The sequence below is a fragment of the Dromiciops gliroides genome, chromosome 1 (assembly GCF_019393635.1).
Source record: "Dromiciops gliroides isolate mDroGli1 chromosome 1, mDroGli1.pri, whole genome shotgun sequence".
NCBI lineage: Eukaryota > Metazoa > Chordata > Mammalia > Microbiotheria > Microbiotheriidae > Dromiciops > Dromiciops gliroides.
In genome coordinates, this window is record NC_057861.1 from 1644658 (window position 1) to 1665174 (window position 20517).

At 46.9% G+C, this 20517-nt stretch overlaps 3 protein-coding genes and 1 gene segment (V, D, J or C); all 4 read left to right on the plus strand.

Annotated features, from left to right (window-relative positions):
• The window catches only part of LOC122736574 (vomeronasal type-2 receptor 26-like), a 31048-nt gene extending 23006 nt beyond the window's left edge, over window positions 1-8042 (plus strand). The window contains exons 6-8 of the mRNA XM_043978899.1: window positions 1834-2061; window positions 3469-3592; window positions 7072-8042. Coding sequence (XP_043834834.1) covers window positions 1834-2061; window positions 3469-3592; window positions 7072-8042 — 1323 coding nt within the window. The remainder of the gene's footprint in view (window positions 1-1833; window positions 2062-3468; window positions 3593-7071) is intronic.
• The window catches only part of LOC122733853 (immunoglobulin lambda-1 light chain-like), a 773472-nt gene that overhangs the window by 638880 nt on the left and 114075 nt on the right, over window positions 1-20517 (plus strand). The gene's annotated exons all lie outside the window — the stretch shown is intronic.
• LOC122736580 lies at window positions 9716-10326 on the plus strand. The segment is given in 2 exon segments: window positions 9716-9858; window positions 10016-10326. Coding segments are annotated over 2 exon segments (357 nt in total).
• LOC122733881 (immunoglobulin lambda-1 light chain-like) overlaps window positions 14608-20517 on the plus strand; it is a 114198-nt gene continuing 108288 nt past the window's right edge. The window contains exons 1-2 of the mRNA XM_043974602.1: window positions 14608-14688; window positions 14852-15146. Coding sequence (XP_043830537.1) covers window positions 14643-14688; window positions 14852-15146 — 341 coding nt within the window. The 5' untranslated portion in view covers window positions 14608-14642. The remainder of the gene's footprint in view (window positions 14689-14851; window positions 15147-20517) is intronic.

Sequence of the window (20517 nt, forward strand, 5' to 3'; positions counted from 1 at the left end):
GGTTAAATAGATTACTCCTCCCAATTGGGTGTGTGCATTATTCTCTCATTGAGCCCACTCTGATGAGCTTAAGTAAGGTCTTTGAGCTAATTCTGTTTTCCAAATTTTTCTTCCCCCCTCATCCTCAAATCTCTCTATGAAATCAGGCAATTTAATATATGCCATACATGCACTGTTATGCATAACATCACCTTCGTTGAAAGTGTTTTACTTTTTGCAGCTCCCTCCCCCAAACTTCCCTTCTCTCCTTCCCCTCTTTCCTTCCCCTCTTCTCCACCCCCTCCCCATCTCCTTCCCCTCCCATTTTTTACTCAGGGCAAAAACATATGACTATACCTGCTTGAGTATATAAGTTACTTCCTCTTTGACCCAATTCTGATGATAATAAAGTTCATTCATTCCCCCACTCTTTCCCCCTCTTCCCCTCCCCTCCATAAGCTTTTATCTTGTTTCCTTCATGTGAGCTACCTCTCCCCAGTATACCTCTCCCATTTCCCCTCCCCCAGTCTATTCCTCCTACCCCTCAACCCTATTTTAAAGATGTCATCATGGGTTAGCTAAGTGGTACAGTGGACAAAGCACCAGCCCTGGGCCCAGGAGACCCAAAGCCCAAATCTGCCCCAGACATAAGACATCCCACCTGGTTTGCTCCACAAAGAAAGAAGATACACAAAAAATAAATGCTTTATAAATACCCTTCCTTCATATTCAGTTCAGACCTGTATCCTCTGTGTATTCCTTAGTGAAAAAGTTATAATAAGTTGGAAGTATTATTTTCTCATATATGAATATAAACAATTTAACCTTTTTACGACCCTTGTGATTTCTTTTTCCTGTTTACCTTTTTATGATTCTCCATGATCTTGTATTTGAAAGTCAAATTTTCTATTCAGTTCAGGTCTTTTTATCACAAGTGGCGAAAGTCCTCTTTTTCATTAAAGTCCCATTTTTTCCTCTGAAATATTATACAAAATTTTGCTGGGTACATGATTCTTGGCTCTAGTCCCAGTTCCTTTGCCCTCTGGAATGTTATATTCCATGACCTCCAGTGCTTTAATGTAGATGCTGCTAGATCTTATTTTATCCTTATTAGAGCTTCATAGTATTTGGATTCCTTTTTTCTAGCTGCTTGCAATATTTTCTCTTTGAGCTGGGAGTTCTGGAATTTGGCTGTAATATTCCTGGAGGTTTTCCTTTTGAGATCTCTTTCAGAAGGTGATTGATGGATTCTTTCAATCTCTATTTTAGCTTCTACTTCTAGAATATCAGGTCAATTTCCCCTGACAATCTCTTGGAGGAGGATGTCTAAGTTCTTATTTTAGTCATGGTTTTCAGGTGATGCTGTGCAACTGACTCATCCTTTCCATGGCCAGGGTTATCCTGAAGGGGCATAACTTGCCAATGCATATGGCAGCTGCTATTCTGCATTTGTAGGAGTTTCATCACCAGGGAGCTTCCTAATCAATTACACTTAGAAGAATCCAAGATAATGTCATCCACACAGCCTCATCTCAGATATGGTCCTTCTGAACTCTTTGGTCATTTAAAAACAGAAATTCACGTCTAATTGTTACCCTTTTCCTTCTCATGTATGTAGAAGGTTTTCCTTCTTTCCATAGAACTGCAATTCTTTATGTAGAAGAATATTTTCAAAGTGATACAGAGGAATGATCTAGAAATTCTTTAATGGGTCAGAGCTTTGAAATGCATAATTGAAGAAGATGAAGGTCAATAGTAATACACCGAAAGTCTCTCACAGGCCCAGCATCCCTCATATAAGGGAAACCTTCCCTCAGGTAGCACCCAGTGATGAAGATTTCTCTTCTCTTTCAGCTGCACTCCTTCCTGAAGAGCACCCAATTTAACAACAGCGCTGGTGACCAGGTGTTTGTGGACGAAAATAGAAGATCAGAGGCTCAATATGCCATTATGAACTATGTGATGTTTCCCAATTGGTCTGATGTTCTGCTGAAAGTAGGGCATTTTGTCCCTCAGGCTCCAGTAGGTCAAGATTTCACAGTCTGTGAGGATGCCATAGTGTGGACTATGTCAGATTCAAAGGTCAGATAGATTTCAAATATGAACTTCATGCTTCTAATGACAGGAACAATTCTTGATCTACCTTTTTCTTCCTTTACATTGCTTATATGTGCAGCTAGTTGATTTGTTGGATAGAATGCCAGGTCTGGAGTCAGGAAGACTTATCTTTATGACTTCTAATTGGGTCTCAGACACTTAGCAGCTGTGTGACCCCAAGCAAGTCACTCAACCCTGTTTCCCTCAGTTACTCCGCTGTTCATGAAGCACAGGGGGGAGTGTGAGAATATTATTTCCTGGGTTGAGAAAGCATGAGGTGACCTTTCTGAGGTCAAATCAGCATCTGGAAGTTACCACACAATTCATGGACCACCTTTAATTCATGTTAATCAATGGAATTGAATGCTACCAGCCAATTAGCTTGGAGCTTTGTGTGGGGACCCCACCTCTTCCTGTCCCACAGGGAAGGAGGAAGTAGGAAGTGTGACTCTCTCTCTCTCTCTCTCTCTCTCTCTCTCTCTCTCTCTCTCTCTCTCTCTCTCTCTTGCTCACTCGCTCGCTCTCGCTCTTTCTCTCTCTCTCTCCCTCTCCCTATCTTGTTCTCTTTTCATTCCCAAACCCTGTGTGGGTGGCAGAGAAGGGAAGGCGAAGAAGAGGTCAGGCTGAACCCTAGGGTAGACAGGTTTCTTTCTTAATTTTCTGAACTCCACATGTTCTCTCTTTACTCTTTAATAAATGCTTAATGCCAAAAACTGGTGTTGACGCTTCTAACTTATAAGTAAACCCTAGCTAGTTTCCCCCTACACTGGGGGCAGAATGAAAGTAACCACACATTAGATTTTAAACATCATACTGGAAATCTTAAATTCTCTTCTCAAGAGGTTTCTTTGCCAAAAAAAAAAAAAACCCAACTTCCTTAATGTCTTTCAGAAAAAAAAAAGTTATTTCAGTGTTTTATCTATATGTTTAGTGTTCCTCCATGCATAGGAATTGAGAGCTACTCCAAAATAAAGGTAAAACTTCCACTTTTGTGAGGATTCTATTCTCTCTTGAGGATTTATAAAAGAAAGGATGAATGGAAGAAGCATTTATTGAGGACCTCATATGTGCCAGGTGGTTTTAAAATGTCTCATTTTCCTCTCTCCAAAACCCTTTCAGGTAAGTACTACTACTATTCTTATTTTAATGTTTATTAAACTGAGGCAGACAGAGATTAAGTGATTTGTCCAGGGCCAAATAAAAAATATGTGGTTCTGGGTTTGAATTGAGGTCTTCCTGACTCCAAGTTTAGAATTCTATCTACACCATCACTCTCAGTGGGAGTAGCTGTAGAAGCATGGGTTACATAGAAAATAATCTTCCTTTTTCTACACAAAACCTCAATAGTTCTCTGTTAAAGATGTTTATTCTACTCTCCTCTTACTATCTTAGGTTCCCTCTGGGGTCTGCAGTGACAGTTGTACTCCTGGATTCAGGAAGACCCCTTTGGAGGGGAAGGCTGCCTGCTGCTTTGACTGCTCCCCATGCCCAGAAGGGGAAATTTCTGGTCAGATGAGTGAGTTTCTATAGGCAATGCTCTTATCAGAGTCACTGATTTAAAAAGTAACCAACAGGTTATTCTTATACAGTTATCTACAACTCCCAGGAATATTATTGTCTGAGTAAAGGATCATATGAGACAAAGGAAAACCAGATAAATATCCTGAAATAACTACCTATGGCATGATGACTTTAATCCCAATACACAAGAAGAAGTTTAGTCAATAGGAAAAAAAATCTGCTGTTTCATTTCTTGCATGAACCAAAGTCATTTAGTCTTGTCCCAGATACAATGGTTGGTATCTAGCGGGTATATAATGATAGAGATAGAGATAAAAATAGATAGATAGTTATAGATATAGATAAAATCAAAGATAAAGATCCAGATCTAGATAGTGTACTAGGGCAGAATGAAAGTTGTCCAGGTGTAAGGTTGTCAGATGCTAGATTACATGGGGGATTGAGTCTAAGGTATGACTGTGGAGGTAATACCAGGAAAAAATGTTTCAGTCAAGTAGTAAATCAAAGGGGGAGATTGAGATAAGGAAGTCTGGGGGTCTGAGGGTGTAGAGTGATGTTTAGAGTATGCGATTTAAGGTGAGATCTTTGTTCCAAGATGAATCAGCAAAAGCCATTGGAGCAAATTGCTTTCCTGTTCAAATACCATGGAGAGAGGCCATGGTATTGCCACTGGACTCCAATTAATCTGGAAGAGAGTGTTACCACTAGATTGGTTCTTTCTTTCTTTCTTTCTTTCTTTCTTTCTTTCTTTCTTTCTTTCTTTCTTTCTTTTCTTTTCTTTTCTTTTTTTTTTTTTAGTGAGGCAATTGGGGTTAAGTGACTTGCCCAGGGTCACACAGCTAGTAAGTGTTAAGTGTCTGAGGCTGGATTTGAACTCAGGTACTCCTTACTCCAGGGCCAGTGCTCTATCCACTGCACCACCTAGCTGCCCCTAAATTGGTTCTTGAAAACATTCCTCTTTCAGAGAATTATTTACCTAAACAATCCAATCAAAATGTAAGTAAAAGGGTTGGATTTTTTTTTACTTTTTATTTGGCACACAGAGGCATAGCTGGGAGAAGAAGCCTAGGCTTCAACTCACTTGGAGATACAGGTTTATGGTATGTTCCTAAGACAGCCATAAAGGTATGGCTGGGAGAAGAAGATCAACTTCAACACCCCAAACAAAAGAGAAGATGACAATTTTATACAGGCGAGAAGGGGGTGGGGGTTTGAAAATGATGTTATTTATTTGGATAAATGATTAATGAAAATAACACATTTCTAACTTGAGATTATTGTCACTACCTGGTTCTAATCACATAGCAAACATGAATGGCTCCCAAATAAGCTCATGTTGTAAATTCAAAGAACCCAGCTTTCTGGGTGGCTGTTTTATCTGTTTGACCAACAACAATCTGGTTACTGAATGACTTTTTTTCTCAAAAGAAAGAGTAATCTCTAACTGACCCCAGCAAACTGATCAACTGCATTTCTCCATGGTCATAGTGCCCCCTCAGGGCCAGAACACCCCTAACTGGACCCAGGCCCATCCGGCTGCTACTATAAGAGGGTGAGGCTGATGGCATTGTTCAGATATACCTCACTCAAATCCAGTTCATGTGGAAGTCAGGAAGTCAGGTTAATGATGTTGTTTGGGGGGACTTGTGACCTGGTTCAGAGGGCTAGCTCACCCAAAGAATTGGAGGTTCATCATGAATCTTGTAAAATAAAGAGACATTTATGAGGAAAGAGGAATATGGCCAGGGTGCAGATTGCCATGATGACTGTCCCACTGGAGTAAGAGAAGATCTGACCTTCTGTATCTTTACAAAAGAAAGGGAAGGAAATTACAAGGCAGGGGAAATGCAAAGATTAGGGACAGATAACTAAGAGGGGATCTTTGATAATGGGGTATCAGAAGAATATGTGTTGGCTGGGATGCTGCATAGCAGCATCCACCTATATCCTGCATATCCTCTTGCAGACCTTAGTATTGCTTGTCAGCATATTGGACTCATGTGCTTGCACACTTCATACCTGAAGTGGGAGACATAGAGCATTTTTTCCCTTGGCCTTGGAGGTTGTGATATATAGGTTTCTTGAGGTCTTACTGTATTGCCATAACAATGTCATTGATCATGTTTTTAAATGAAGGATGAACAACAACATTCCAAGAATATCGATAATTAGGTTTTGCAATTTCTGAACTTTGGCCCAAAGAGAAATAAGCCAGAATATCCAGTTATATGAGGGAACAAGGAGGCTTTGGTAAGGGGTATTTAAGAATGGAATACATTGATCCTGCTTTGCAATTGTTTTAAAAAATAAATTGTGCTTTAGAATACCAAGTTACTGATGGTTTCTTAACTGACACCCTAAAGCAAAATGTGTAAGGTCTGCTTTTCAATTTGCCATTTGCTTACTCAATATTTTTTTAGTAAATTAAAGAGTTTCTATAGGGACTCATGACATCACCTGTAGAAAATCCATTTGAATTTTTACCTCTGATGTCACAGAAGCAATTCAAATGTTTGTTTGGTACCTGAAAGAAAGGGAAAAAAGAAGGAGTAAAAGGAATGTCTGGAGAAGAGACAGATTGATGACAAAAAGGGTGAGTCTAAGATGCCAGTTGGGGCATTTAGAAAGCCATTTCCAAGGTAAATTTCAAGTGAATATGAAGGAGCGGGTTAAAATATGGTCCAAGTACTATTCAAAGAATAAGTGAAAAAAACAAGTCATTCTTTGATCTGAGGAGAATTTCACTTTAAGGTATTTGATTAAACTAAGGCATTAAAGGTTATGGAATATGCTATTGAATAAATCATGCAGTGGAATCAGTTTCATGAGAATCAACAGGAAGTCCACTTAGAAAATAAAATAAGATTTCTCCATAATTAATCTCCAGGTATTCAATAAATCATTAATCAGTCAACTATTGTCTGTGGCAGTCTTGTTGATAAATGGTAGGAATACAAAGATACAAAGGAAATGATTCCTTCCTTCTGGAAGCTTCCAGTAGATTGAAGGATACAACATGAACATATTCAAATGACTTACCTACAAAATTGGTTGTGGGAAGGGGTTACCTGGGATCTGGTAAGAAAAAGGGGAGATTAGTGCAGACAATGTACAACTAGAGCTGTTGTTGAACAACATGACATATACACAGAAGTCATCTTTACATGTGATAGAAAAAGGCTCATGTTTCTAAGTTTATTGTTCTAAGTGAATAGATTAGGAAGGACATGTATCATTACTTCAATAAAAGGAATACAGAGAATCAATGTGATCCAAGCCCAATCAGTGATAAAGCACATGAATACAGTTGGCCTAATGTAACATACCACTGACACTGTCTCTCAGCAAAGAGGAAAGAGGATTTTGTGTCCTGTGGAGGCAGAAGCAATTGTTGCAAGTCATGACTATTTGCTCTATCTGGGCATGGGCATAATTCTTTGAGTCTAAACCCTGAGCCTTGTTTGTCTCCTACAGATGCAGAGCAGTGTATGAAGTGCCCAGAAGATGAATATCCAAATAAGTGGAGAGATGGCTGCATCCCCAAGGTTGTGAGTTTCCTAACCATGGAAGAACCTCTGGGGATGACTTTGGTCTCCGTGGCTGTTTCCTTCTCCTTACTGACAGCTCTAGTCCTGTGGGTCTTTGTGAAGTTCCAAGACACTCCCATTGTTAAAGCCAATAACCGGCCCCTTAGCTATTCCCTCCTCATCTCCCTTACCTGCTGTTTCCTCTGCTCCTTGCTCTTCATAGGCCATCCTACCACTGTCACCTGTCTCCTCCAACAAACAGTATTTGCAGTTGTGTTCACAGTGGCAGTTTCCTCCATTTTGGCCAAAACTATCATTGTGGTTCTGGCTTTCAGGGTCACAAGACCAGGGGATAGGATCTGGAAGCTGATATATCCTCATGTGTCCAACTATGTTGTCCTCATCTGCTCAGGGATCCAAGTGATGTTCTGTGCCATCTGGCTGGGAACCTATCCCCCCTTTCCAGAGGCAGACACACACTCAGAATCTGGCCGCATCGTCCTGAGGTGTAACGAGGGCTCTGTCTTTGCCTTTTACTGTGTCCTGGGCTACATGGGCATTCTGGCCCTGGCAAGCTTTACTGTAGCTTTCCTGGCCAGGAACCTGCCTGACTCCTTCAATGAAGCCAAGTTCATCACTTTCAGCATGCTGGTGTTTTGCAGTGTCTGGGCCTCTTTTCTGCCCACATACCAGAGCACCAAAGGGAAGGCCATGGTGGTGGTGGAGGTCTTCTCCATCTTGGCCTCCAGTGCTGGCCTGCTGGGCTGCATTTTTGTTCCCAAATGTTATGTGATCCTCCTGAAGCCTGACAGAAACACCCAGGAAGAGATCAAGAATAAATGGGATTCTAGAGGCAAGATGTCTTCTAAAGCACAGCCTTACACTTCCCGCTCTGGGAACAGCAGGTCTGAAGAATAGCCCACATTGACTTGGCCTAGCCATATTTATTGGGTTTGTTGATGTTTGAACTCAAATGAGTGGCATCCATCTGGCTGCGTTGTCAAATGCCACTCACATTCACAGGCTGGATCCCCTCAGGACACTGACTATTGCTGTTTTGTAGATGTTCCTACTGACTTTAGTGGATGCTGTTATAAATGCACCGAGTAATATCTGGCAACTCCAGATTCTTAGAGTGTTTGAAGTTCTCAGAGTCATCCCTTAAAGCATGGAGAAGTGGAAGACAGTGTTATGAGTGCCCTCTCTCATTCCCCACACCTACTGTTCATTCCCATTAAGGATTCCTTCACCACAGGATTCAACCACAACTTAAAGGATTGACCTCCAGCACCTTTGGTGTGGTGCCCACACTTTAACAGGTTATGCCTTATTCTACGCTGGGAGCTGCTGGGCGGGAGGGGCCCCTTGGCCAGAAGCAGACACACAGGAGAGCACCTGGCTGTGGCAGAAGCTTCTCCGGGGAATCATGGCCATGCCCAGGCTTGGAGCCTCAGGGAAGACACCCCTGGGCATGTAAAATACAGGGCAGGGAAGAGAGATGTGAAGAAGCAGCAGCCACCCTGAGGACCACACCTTACCCAGGACACATTCTAGCCCTCCAGCTGCCAGCAGAGGGCTTGGCACAGAGGGGGGAACCTTCTGGTGTCCGCAAGGGATTGATTTTCAAAGTGACAACCAGGAATGGAGCAGTTTGGCATGATCTGATCCAAGCCTGGATGAGACAGTAACCAGGAATGAGTGAGGCCTTCTGAGTGAAGGGAATGGTGCTACAGGGAGAGTTGGAGGTGCCTCCCTGCCCAAGGGAGAGAAGCCCAGGCTGAGGCAGGAGGTCAGGGAAGGAGGCCTTTTCCCCCTGGGTCCCACACAGCATCTGCCCCCTGGAAATGCTCATGAGGAGGGTGACACTGGGTCCTTCCCCAGCCCTCACCTCAGAACCACCACCCTCCTCTTCAGGTCCTTGAATTGCCTTAGGTCCCCCCCAGATGCCCCTCCCTGAAGCCTCCCTGCCCTACAGACAGAAACCCTCTTGGTCTCTCCCCAGGACTCCACCTCACCCCCCACAGAGGATTTGACATTTATTTTTCACACTCCTCAAGCCCTCACCTCTCTCTTCCTTCTCTCAGCAGGCCACTTTGCACTCTACTTCACTGAGAACACTGAAGTCATCCTATGATTGTGCTCAGCTCTCCTCATCCCCCCTCCTATAGCTCTCCATGCATTGTGTCATGGCTGACCAGCCAAAGGGGCTCCAGTCCTTCCCAGATGCCTCTGGGGGTGAGAGGATGGGCCCTCAGTGCTGGTGCAGGGGTTCAGCAGCCTGTCACCTGCCCCTCCCAGGAGCTGCCATTGAGCCGAGGGTCACCAGAGGGAGTTGTGGGCCTGAGCTTGGTGATCCAGCTTGCCTGGCAGGGAGTCAGAGGGTCCTCAGCCCCTGAGCACCCTGCCTAGGGCTCTGTGGTCTGTGTGAACCCCTGACAGGTGCTTCCTTCCCAGCCCCTTCCGTGGGGGCAGACTAAGAGTTGTTCAGGCAGAAGCCCCACCCAGTGCTGGGGACAGTTCTGAACTTGGGCATGAGGAAGGGATTGGGACATGAAGGGAGGGCAGGGCAAGGGATTTCTATGAAAGTCCCACCCTCTGGTGCCTAGAGAGGCTATAAGACAGACTTGGGGCAGCCCAGCCCCAGCTGTGGGGGCCTGAGGAGGCAGAGTTCTTGGGGGTGTCTGCACCATGGCCTGGATTCCTCTCCTCCTCTCCTTCCTCACTGTCTGCACAGGTAGGTGCCCAGTGCCTTTCCCTGGGACTCAGGCCCTCCAGGGCCCTGGCGCTGACCTTGAGCCCACCCTGGGAGAGACTGCACTGCAGAGCTCTCCCCTCCTCCCGATCCCGAGCTGCTGAGTCCCAGGACAAGGTCTTTCCTCCATTCCTTCCAGGTTCTCTGGCCTCCTATGTGCTGACCCAGCAGCCCTCCTTGTCTGTGACCCTGGGGCAGACAGCCAGCCTCACCTGTGCCGGGGATCAGCTGGATAAACAATATGCTTATTGGTACCAGCAGAAAGGGAGCCAGACTCCTGTGCTAGTCATTTACAAGGACAAGGAGCGGCCAGAGGGGATCTCTGAGAGATTCTCCGGCTCCAGCAGCAACAACGTGGCCACTCTAACCATCTCCCGGGTCCAGGCTGAGGATGAGGCCGATTACTACTGTCTGTCCTTTGACGATAATACCAAAGCTCACAGTGAATGAGGGAGCTGAGGAAGTGAGACACAAACCCCTGAGTGTCCCCTGGGCCTTCACCCTCCCCTTCATCTCCCTTTCCCTGCTGGGCCCAGGCAGAGCCTTCAGGGGCTGCATGCTCTGCACCCCCCCACCTTCTCCTTTAAAGAAAACTCCCTCATTCCTCAGGCCTGGATCCACCAGCCCCCTCAGGCTCCAGGGGACCTGGCCTGGGACCTGCCCCTCCTCTGGCTTCCCAGGCCTGCTGCCTCAGGCCAGGGCGTCCAGAGGAAGGAGGCCTGGCTCTCTGATGGCCCGGGTGACCAAGGAGGCCGAGGGGAGGATGTGTGAGTCTGGGCCTCCATGGCCTTCCCACCTGAGCCTTCCTGGTGACAGGGACAAGCACTGAGCCAGCAAACGTTGGGCTGCATCTGTCTGCTCCAAAGATAGCATTAATTGAATTCATTGACATTTCTATTCCCTTTGACTAATTTTAAATCCCTTAGCGTCTGATCATTAAAAGAGCCACAATTGGGCCATGAAGGTTCCCTTGATAAATTTTTTAAAGTCCTGAACCAGGTAGAACAGAGCTTAATGAGTAGCTTTTTTGTCAGCCCTGGTTTGCTTGGGAAGGCCTTCTTACCCCATTCTATAAGAACTTCCTCTAAGGGGACAGGGCGTCCTTTAGGCTCATTCTCTTTACTGTGTTTGGCCCCCATTAGATGTATATGAAATTTTAAAATCACCTTTTCTACACTTTGGAATTCTCACCTTCTTACCTGACAAATGCAAACTCTATCCTAAACAGAAAAACCAAATAGAGGCAGAGACAAAGAACTCTCCTGATGGCCTTTGACTTCAGAAGCCTGTTAATCTTACGGCTCCTTTTTAATGAACTCGTTCTGTAGGATTTGAGTCTCCCTTGTCAGACAGGTCTGCAGTAGCACAGGCTGACCCCCAAAAGCATCAAGCCTTCCAGGAGGCCCCTCTCTTCCCCCCACGCCAGTGCTGAGAAAGCTGAATCAGACAGTTTGAGAGGGAAGTTCACCAAACATGTAGGAAGAGAATGAGGTAAAACACATCTAAGCTTACCCAAAGATTATTGCAGAGCAAAATCAGAAGGTTCAGGTGGAGAAGAGATTCAAAATCTTGACTTTGGAATTTCTCCCTGAGGAAAAGGCATTTACGAAGAGTCTTCAAGGTAGATCTATCACCTCAAAATTCCTTTGGTGGTCAGCCAAACCTGTGACCCAGGTGGAACATGGAACATGAAGATATGACAGGCATGGTTAGATGAGAGGCTCTTGGAGAACGGTTTGGGGGTACTGTGAATCATCCTAAAATTCACCGTGGTAGGAATGGTGCAAAAATGGAAGGTGATCTCAGGCTACATTAAAAGAGGGAAAGCTTCCAAGTTGTTGCTGTTGGTCCTTCATTTTATTTTTTTAATTTTATTTTATTTGCGGGGCAATGGGGGTTAAGTGACTTGCCCAGGGTCACACAGCTAGTAACTGTCAAGTGTCTGAAACTAGATTTGAATTCAGGTCCTTCTGAATCCAAGGCCAGTGCTCTATCCACTGCACCACATACCTGCCCCTGGTCCTTCATTTTCAAGGGGGACCAAAGAAATTACACACTTGAGAGTGAACTGGATGTAAGTGAGACAGAGTGACACAGGGTCACTGGTCTCACTCTGTCTCCCTGAGTCTTCAGAGTTCAGTGCCAAGACAAAAGGCAAGACGACTTGTGATGGCCCTGGAGGCAACACTGCTCCACAGAAGATGCACTGACCCTTGACAAGAGGCCTCTCTGGGCCCATTAAAGGGACACTTGGAACAGCCCATTCTGTGGGCTACAATACGGAGGGCAGGCATCCTTACCATGTCCTTGCAGACATCAACAGTGGTGCTATGGAGTGCCCAGCCAGGGAACCTACAAAGCAGAGTATTGCAATAAATTAACCTTTGACGACAGACAGAAAATCTTCATTTTTCAGTCTGGAAAGTTTTCGTGTCTGAAGCCACCACACCTTCTGGGAAACAACTGTGTGGACTCAATGTCTTGACCCCTCCTTCCCTGCAGTGACTTTCACTTACGTTACATTTCCTTTGGAAGAGGGAGGGGAGTGTTTGAAGAGCAGGGAAGTTGTTGAAGCAGTTGGCAGTGGGATTGTAAATTGAGAGAAGACTGGTTGGACAAGCCCAAAATGCCCCAGAGAGAGCAAAGTTGGTCATCTTTGCAGACTCATAGGAAAGAGCCTGCCCCTTTACCTTAAAAACCCCAAATCTGAGAGGGCAGCTAGGTGGTGCAGTGGATAAAGCACCGGTCCTGGATTCAGGAGTACCTGAGTTCAAATCTGGCCTCAGACACTTGACACTTACTAGCTGTGTGACCCTGGGCAAGTCACTTAACCCTCATTGCTCCGCCAAAACAAAACAAAACCTCAAATATGGAGGTTACAAACTCAGGACTGTTCAGCTAATGGCAACAATAGCTGGGACTCAGGAATCAAGATTTTGAGAAAAAAGGTTCTAAAGAAATCACCTTTGGCTCAAGAGTTCTGCAGAAATAGTATGTGCTTATGCTAGGGTGTTTGTAGGTGGTCAACAATGTATAAAATTTTTGTTTTCTAAAAAAGAAAGGCCAGTAATGAGGTCTATTAACCTGAAATGTGTTCCCCCCCCCAAAAAAAAATAGAAACAGAGTAAATCAGTCATTTTACAGACAAGGGAAATGAGCCCCAGACAGGTTAGGTGACTTGCCAAGGGTCACACAGCTCATAAGCCTCAGAGACAAAAATTAAAAGCAGATCTTGGGGCAGTTAGGTGGTGCTGTAGATAAAGCACCAGCCCTGGATCCAGGAGGACCTGAATTCAAATCCAGCCAAAGACACTTGACATTTAATAACCATGTGACCCTGGCAAGTTACTTAACCCTCATTGCCCCACCAAAAAAAACAAAAAAAAAGCAGATCTTCCAAACACCAAGGCCCAAACTCTAACCATTGCCCCACCTAGCCACAGGATGAGTAGAGAAGTAAGGCTTAGCAGAGTGGGAAAAACCTGAACTCCAGAATAATCTGAGGCAGGGAGGACTTCCCCAGGCCCTGGGAGGCTCAGCCTGTGTCATAGCTCTGGGTCTGGGTGGTCTCTCCAACTCTGATGGGGATGCTGGGGGCCCAGAGAGACCTCCTACTCCCCATCTGGCTTGAAGCATCATTCCCAGAAACTAAGGGATAACAGGGTCTAAGAGGATACTGTGAATATGGAGAAATGTTCACCTGCCAATCTCCTGTTTTCTTGAATATTAAATAAAGATAAGAACATAAAAATTCCATAATTTTCTGGACCCTTGCTCCTAAGTCTGACTCCCGAAGGGTTTGGGGTCTGTGGGTCTGCTCAGAATCAGAGACGAAAACAGGCCCCCTTTGGCCAGGGCTGAGAGGGACCCTAGGGATCCCCTGGTCCAATCCCCTCTCTTTACACCTGGGCAAGGGAGACCCAGAGTGAGGGTGGGCCCGGCTTTCTTCCCCTGCAGCCCCTTGAGAGACCAGAGCAGCAGGAGTTCTGGGGATCCCAGAGGCAGGGTCTGTGCCCACTTTCTGTTGTGATTGTCCCTTTGGATGGTCAGGGGCCATGATTCAGCCCCAGGACACACAGCTCTGCACTGGAGGCAAGAGGACAAGCTTTTCTCCATCCCTTCCTGTGCACCAGGCCCTGGGCTAAGGGCTAGGGACTCCAATGCAAACAAACAGAAAGACAGTCCCTGACCTCAGGGAGCTTACAATCTAATAGGGGAAGACAGAACATGAAGGGGCTTTAAGGGATGGGGGGAGAAGGTCAAGGCACAGGTCCGGGGTGGGGCACACAGTGGGGCAGCCTAAAGGGTCTGAGGCTCAGCTGGAGAGGAATGAAGCCTGGTTGTCCCCAGAGCAGGTCCTGGGGAAGTCACCAGTGGGAGGGGGGCTGGCATGGTGGAGGGATGTCCCAGCATGAGAAGGCCCCAGGGCATAGGGAAGGGGCAGGATGAGAAAGCCCCTTCCTTAGAGTGACAAGAGTCCAGGAGCATCAGACCCAGAGCCTGGGGAGGAAGGAATCTGACCCCCAGAATCCCAGACTCTCAGCTGGAGATGACCCCAGGGGCCAGGAGGGCCCGGCCCTGTCCCCAGACCCAGGAGCTCACAGGGTCACCCCCTGAGGCCCCTCCTGCAGGTCTCAGGAGCAGAGGCAGATTTGCATGAGGGGCCCCTCCTCCCTGCAGGGCCTGGGCTGCTCTTAAGAGAGGCCTGGGGGAGCCCAGCCCCAGCTTGGAGCCTCAGGACACAGAGCTGTGGGGGAACCTTCATCATGGCCTGGATGCCTCTGCTGTTCCCACTCCTCACTCTCTACACAGGTGAGGCCTCCCAGGGCCCCCTCCCTGGGCTCAGACCCCACAGGGTCTCAGGCCAGACCCAGTCCTGCCCTGGGCTCATCCTGCAGCTGCTTCAGGGGCCAGCATCTCCCTGGGGGAGAGAGGCCCCTGCCTCTGCCCAAGCTCTCCTGTCCTTCCCTTGCAGGTTCTGGGGCCTCCTATGTGCTGACCCAGCCACCTTCAGTGTCCAAGAGCCTGGGAGAGACGGCCTCCATCTCCTGTGCGGGGGATGGGATTAGTAGTAAATATGTACACTGGTACCAGCAGACACCTGGCAGGGCCCCCGTGCTGGTCATTTATAGTGATAGCAGAAGGCCCTCGGGAATCCCAGAAAGATTCTCTGGCTCCAACTCAGGGAACACGGCCACCCTGAGCATCTCTGGGCTCCAGGCTGAGGATGAGGCTGATTATTACTGTCAGGTGTGGAGTAGTAGTACTGATGTTCACAGTGATACAGACTGATGGGGAAGTGAGACAAAAACCCCTCCAAGTCCTGCCCCCACTGTGCCCTTCCCCATGGGCTCCAGAGAGGGGCCTGCTGAGGACAGAGACACAAACTTCTCCCCTCCTCCCTCCCTCTCTTCTGCCTGGGAGGCCCCTTCCCCCTCTCTGAGCTCTCCCTCCCTGCCTCCCTCCACAGCCCCAGCCTCTCACCTGCTCCTTCCCTCCCTCCCCAGGCTCCCCTCTCATTCCTTGAGCTCTGCTACCTCCCCATCCTTGAAAGCTCTGGGTGGGGCTCCTGGGCCCAGGCCCAGCCCCAGGTCAGGGAGCCCCTTGCCCAGAGCCCAGAGTATTAAGAACTCACAGTTCACTTTCTTGCAGTTCCAGCCTCACTGCCCAAAGGTTCCACTTTTTGAGTTGTAAAAAATTACTGAATGATCTTGAGGCAGCTGGTGTTGAAGTGAACAGAGTGAGGGGGTCTGGAGTCAGGAGGACCTGAGTTCAAATCCAGCCTCCAGAACTTACCATCTGTGAGAAAATAACGGGATTTGGCTGATACTCAAAGCCTCACCCGGAGATTAATCTAAACTGAATTAAGTGAGAGTGATTGACTTCACTGATTAGACTACTGCAGGTAAATTAGTTGTTACCACACCTGGCTGTCCCTTAAGAAGGTAAGGACTTTGAACTCAAGTCCAGACCACGTTCAAGTCCAGTGAACCAATGGATGTGGATGAGGCCTACCAATCAGCTTGAAGCAGCGTGTAAGGCCCGCCTCTGCTCCAGACCTATAAAAAGCTTCCACACTCAGTTTGCTGGAGAGTTCATGGTTGAAGCAGGCTCGTGGTGGGGGACTTGAGGAAGAATCAGACCAGGCTGGAACTCTGGGATAGATAGGCCTTTTCTTAACTTTCTGAACTCCAAGTGTTTTCCTTTTTACTAATACCTACTATGTTTTAATAAATGCTTAATGCCCAAAGACTGGTGCTAAAGCTTCTAATTTAAGGCAAGTGAGGAAGCTCGATAGCTCAGTGGATAAAGCACCAACCCTGCATTCAGGAGGACCTGAGTTCAAATCCAGCTTCAGACACTTGACAGTTACTAGCTGTGTGACCCTGGGCAAGTCACTTAACCCTCATTGCCCTGCCCCCCCCAATAAACACATAAAAATAAGAGCTAACCTACTTTAAGGCAAGCACATGTTAGATTTTTTAGACAACACATTTAGCCTTTAAACATCACTTATCTATATGATCCTGGGCAAGTCACTTTACTTCTGTTTGCCTCAGTTTCCTCAACTGTAAAATGAGACAAATAATGGCCCCCTCTCTCATGGTTGTTTGGATGATCAAATGAGACAATATTAGCACCGTGCCTGGTGTGGGGGGCCAGTGACATCACAGGGCCTTTCTTGACTTCTGTGTGAGCTGGGTTTAAATGAGGCAGAGCTGCACAAGTCCTCATTTATTATCCCAGGGACTGCGTCTCTCATAGTTGAAGTGGCCGCACAGGACACGTCTTCTCAGGCTTGGGGCAGACGTGCCCTTCACTCACTGAGGGCTTTGAGAACTGTCCATAACCCTCAGCCTGGTTTCCTGCCAGCCCAGGTGGTTTCACCAGGGGTGACCCCTGCACATGCTACAGCTTCCTGCAGCCCAGGTGAGAGTTGGAGGACAGGTGGCCCCAAAGGTGGATGGGCCACCCTGGAGAGGCCTCAGCAGCCCTCACACCAGAGGAGATGGTCCTCCCTGCACACCCCATACACTCCCTGGTACACAGTAGGTGCTATATAAATGCTGATTCCCTTTCCCACCCATCTCAACCTGCTGACTAAAGTAGGAGCCATGGTGGTCTTCTGAGAGAAAGGAATGGGGATGGATTTGAGACCTTGAAGTTAGAGCCAAAAGGTTGGAAGAATGTCTGTTGGAAAAGGTGGTAGTCACCCAGACATATTTGTGTATGAGATGATTATGGATTTGAGTCAGATTAAACTCTGAGGGTGGGGTCTGGAAGGTACCCAGCCCTGCCCCAGTATAGTTAGTTTAAAAGTTTATTGCTTGTCAAATTCTCACTGTCTCCTTTAAGTTTTATTGCCAATTAACAGTATTTATACTTCTGCTCAGTCTCCCCACTTGTCAGCTACATCTTAGTTTTATCTGGAATCCATCATGTGTCAGAACCCCAGTCCCTGTTGAGTGGGTCAGGGAGTTTGCCCACCAATTCAATACTTGGGACTCAAGAAGAAAGGACGGGGCTCAGCACAGGATGTGGCAATTAAGTTGAGACCAGATGTTAAGTGATATGTCTCTTTTTCTCAGAGCAGAATCCCCTTGACCCTAGGGTCCCAACAATGGATTATTCTTTTATTCTTTATTCTATTTCTTTGATTTCCCAACATAGCTGAAGATAAATTTTAACCCTGTCATCCTTCTAAAATTAACACGACTACAAAACAATGCTGAAACACCTGAGTGACTCTTCCTGTTATTCAAGTTGAATATCTTTAGAGATGGGGGCCGGGAGAGAGGAGTCAGTAGGAACTGTGAGATCTGAAACATTTGACTGTCACTCCCCCGTTCCCTCTTCCTTCAGTTTGACCTTGTTCCCCCTCCCCTTTTCCCCCTTGTTCCTGGAACATGTATGCATGTCTCCATACATTGATCACAAGCTAAACATGCACCCTGGGTGAGACAGGATTGGATGTTAGATTGTGAGCTTGCCCTAGTGTATGGGGGACTTCCCCTATAAAAGGTCAAGGCATGTATTAGCTATTGCGACTCAGTTATTGAGTTTGCCCATTCCCATGGGAATGTAATAAATCTGTCTTTGCTTGACTTGGTGGTCTCCTCGAGTTATTTGGGTAAACTGAGGCAGCTTGCCCCAAACATATGGAAGGGTTACAGCTATAGGTATGAGGACTGGGGTGAGAAGGACATAGTGAATCTTCCCTTGGGTGGTGAGGATGGCTCCTGGGTCAAGCTTGAGCTCACCCATCCCTGGACAGGTCAGCAGTTTCCCCCTGACTCTGGTGGAGGGAAGCTCTGAAGGTCTGATTGGGAGTGGTCCTGGGGGGAATGCTCCTACCTCACCTGCTGTCCTGTGCCTGAGCCCCTCTCAGCTGGGCAGGGAAGCCCCTCCAGCACTCCTGGGTAGAGCTTGCCCCCCCTGTGTAAGGGCCAAATTTTAATGGGAAGAGTTAATGGGGTGGCTCACCTTAATATTAGGGTAAGAAAAGAAATTAACAGCCTCTTTCAAAAACACAAAACAGGTTTTATTAATGGGAACAAATTTAAAACATAAGTGAGGTTAATAGAGCTAGGAACAATATATAAATCTCTAGGGTAAAAAGGCCCCAGATGCCCTGAAACTGCCTCCAGCCCAGCCAGCTCCAAAGAGCTAGCTTTGCCTCAAAAGCACAAACTCACCACCACCTGAAATCTGTAGCTCTCAGGAGAATTAGCTTTGTAGTCTCTTCTGTTTTTGTCTGAAGGTCAAACAACAGCTCCTCTAACTGTCTACCTTCCTTCCCCATTTCTCTCAGAAAACTCTCCTCAGAAAAACTCCCCTCTCCCTCTTCCTCTAACTGCTTCTAACTGTCTCTCTCACAGAAAGGGGCGGTTCTTAGTCATGCTGAGTCTCCAATTGGCTCAGCACACCCACATGGGCTGTCCCCCATTATAATCTGGCCAGGCGCATGTGGGCTTGGGGGAGCTATTAGGGGAGGCTTAGTTACTTAGTTTCAATAAGTGTTCCCTGTGATCAGAGTTCCTCTTGTTTGTTCAATTATCTCCCAAAGTACACCCATCCTCTCTTAGGCTTTTCAAGCTCACATTTTTTTTAGTCTGACCATAATGAAGCAAAGACAGGGTTATGAAAACCCCAAATCATAATTAATTCCTTATACCTAGTAACTAAGACCTCAAAGGTACCCCCTCATTCCTGGTCGTCCTCCCCCAGGGAGTTTACAGCACCCATGATTGACCGGCTACTTAAGAATCCATCACTCACTCAGTAATATTCTCCTTTTCCATTTGGCTTTTCAAACTGTTGACTTTTTTCTCATGACTCTCCTGCATTGCTCTCATTTCTCTTTCCATTCCTTCCTCTCTTTCTCTACATCTTCGTTCTATCTCTCCTACTTTCTCTTCAAAGTCCCTTTTGAGAGCTTCCATGGCCTGAGACCAGTTCATATTTTTCTTGGAAGCTTTGGATGTTGGAGCTTTGACCCTATTATTTTCTTCTTCTTCTGAGGATGTATTGTGGTCTACCTTTTCCCCAAAGAAGTTTTCGATGGTCTTCTGCTTTCTCTGCCTACTCATCCTGGCTTACTGTTTCTTGGCTTTTTACTCCTTAAAGTGTAGTGCTGCTTCCCGGACACACCGTTTGTGCTACAGCGTGGCCCAGGGGGTGATTGGGCTTCTTCTCAGCCTGCCTGGCTTGTGAGTAATCACAGCTGCTTTCTCTTTGACCCGGAAACAGAAGTCTGATTGAACTCTGATTCTCTATGGTCGGAAGCTTGGCGTGCTTTTACCCCTCCCCCACTGGGCCACTACCACTCGATTCAGCCCACTGGTTCAGACCCAGGGCGCTTTGCCCCAACTCCAGTAGATACTGCCTCCACTTCACCCCGGCCTACCTCTGAACCCCCTCACCAGTCCGTGATCGGAGCCTCAGAAGCTGTTGGTGCTGAAGACTCTGACATGTGCTGGAAGCAGTGTCCCTGGCTGGGTCCGGACCGCGCGCTGAGCTATTCAGCCTGATCAGTAGGTGATCAGAATTGCCCTTTTTTGCGGAGAAACAGTCTCATTCTGTTCTTATGTGCATTAGGCTGTTCTGGGTTTTGATTTTTACCGCATTATTTGGGCGTGAATGGACGGGTTTATCTGGAGCTTGTGGGAGTCACAGCCTCTCCTCCGCCATCTTGGCTCCGCCCCCTCACTCAGTAATATTGACCAAGCCCCTACTTTGTGCTGGGTTCTTGGCTTGGCATTGGAGATGCTCAGATATGTCTCTCAGTCCCCCTCCACCTCCCAGCCCATTGTCCCAACCCCAATTTCCTTCATTAGCCTCTTGATGCTCTCCAGGTTTCTTCAGTGAGGCTCAAACCAGAGACCACCATGGCCAGCTCGGGCCAGAGCTTCAGCCACAGCTAGCAGTCTATGCAATACTGAGGTCTGGCAGGAGTATTAGTCCATGGCAGGCCTTCAAAGCACCTCACACCCAGGTCTGGGAAATGGAGAATGCTCAGGAAGCCACTCAGGTGATAATCAAAGACCTGTGACAAGCCCTACTGGTTACTCAGAGACCAATACAATAAGAGGAAACAGGGAATCTCCCAGGAACTCCTGCAATGCCAGGCTCTCCCAAAAG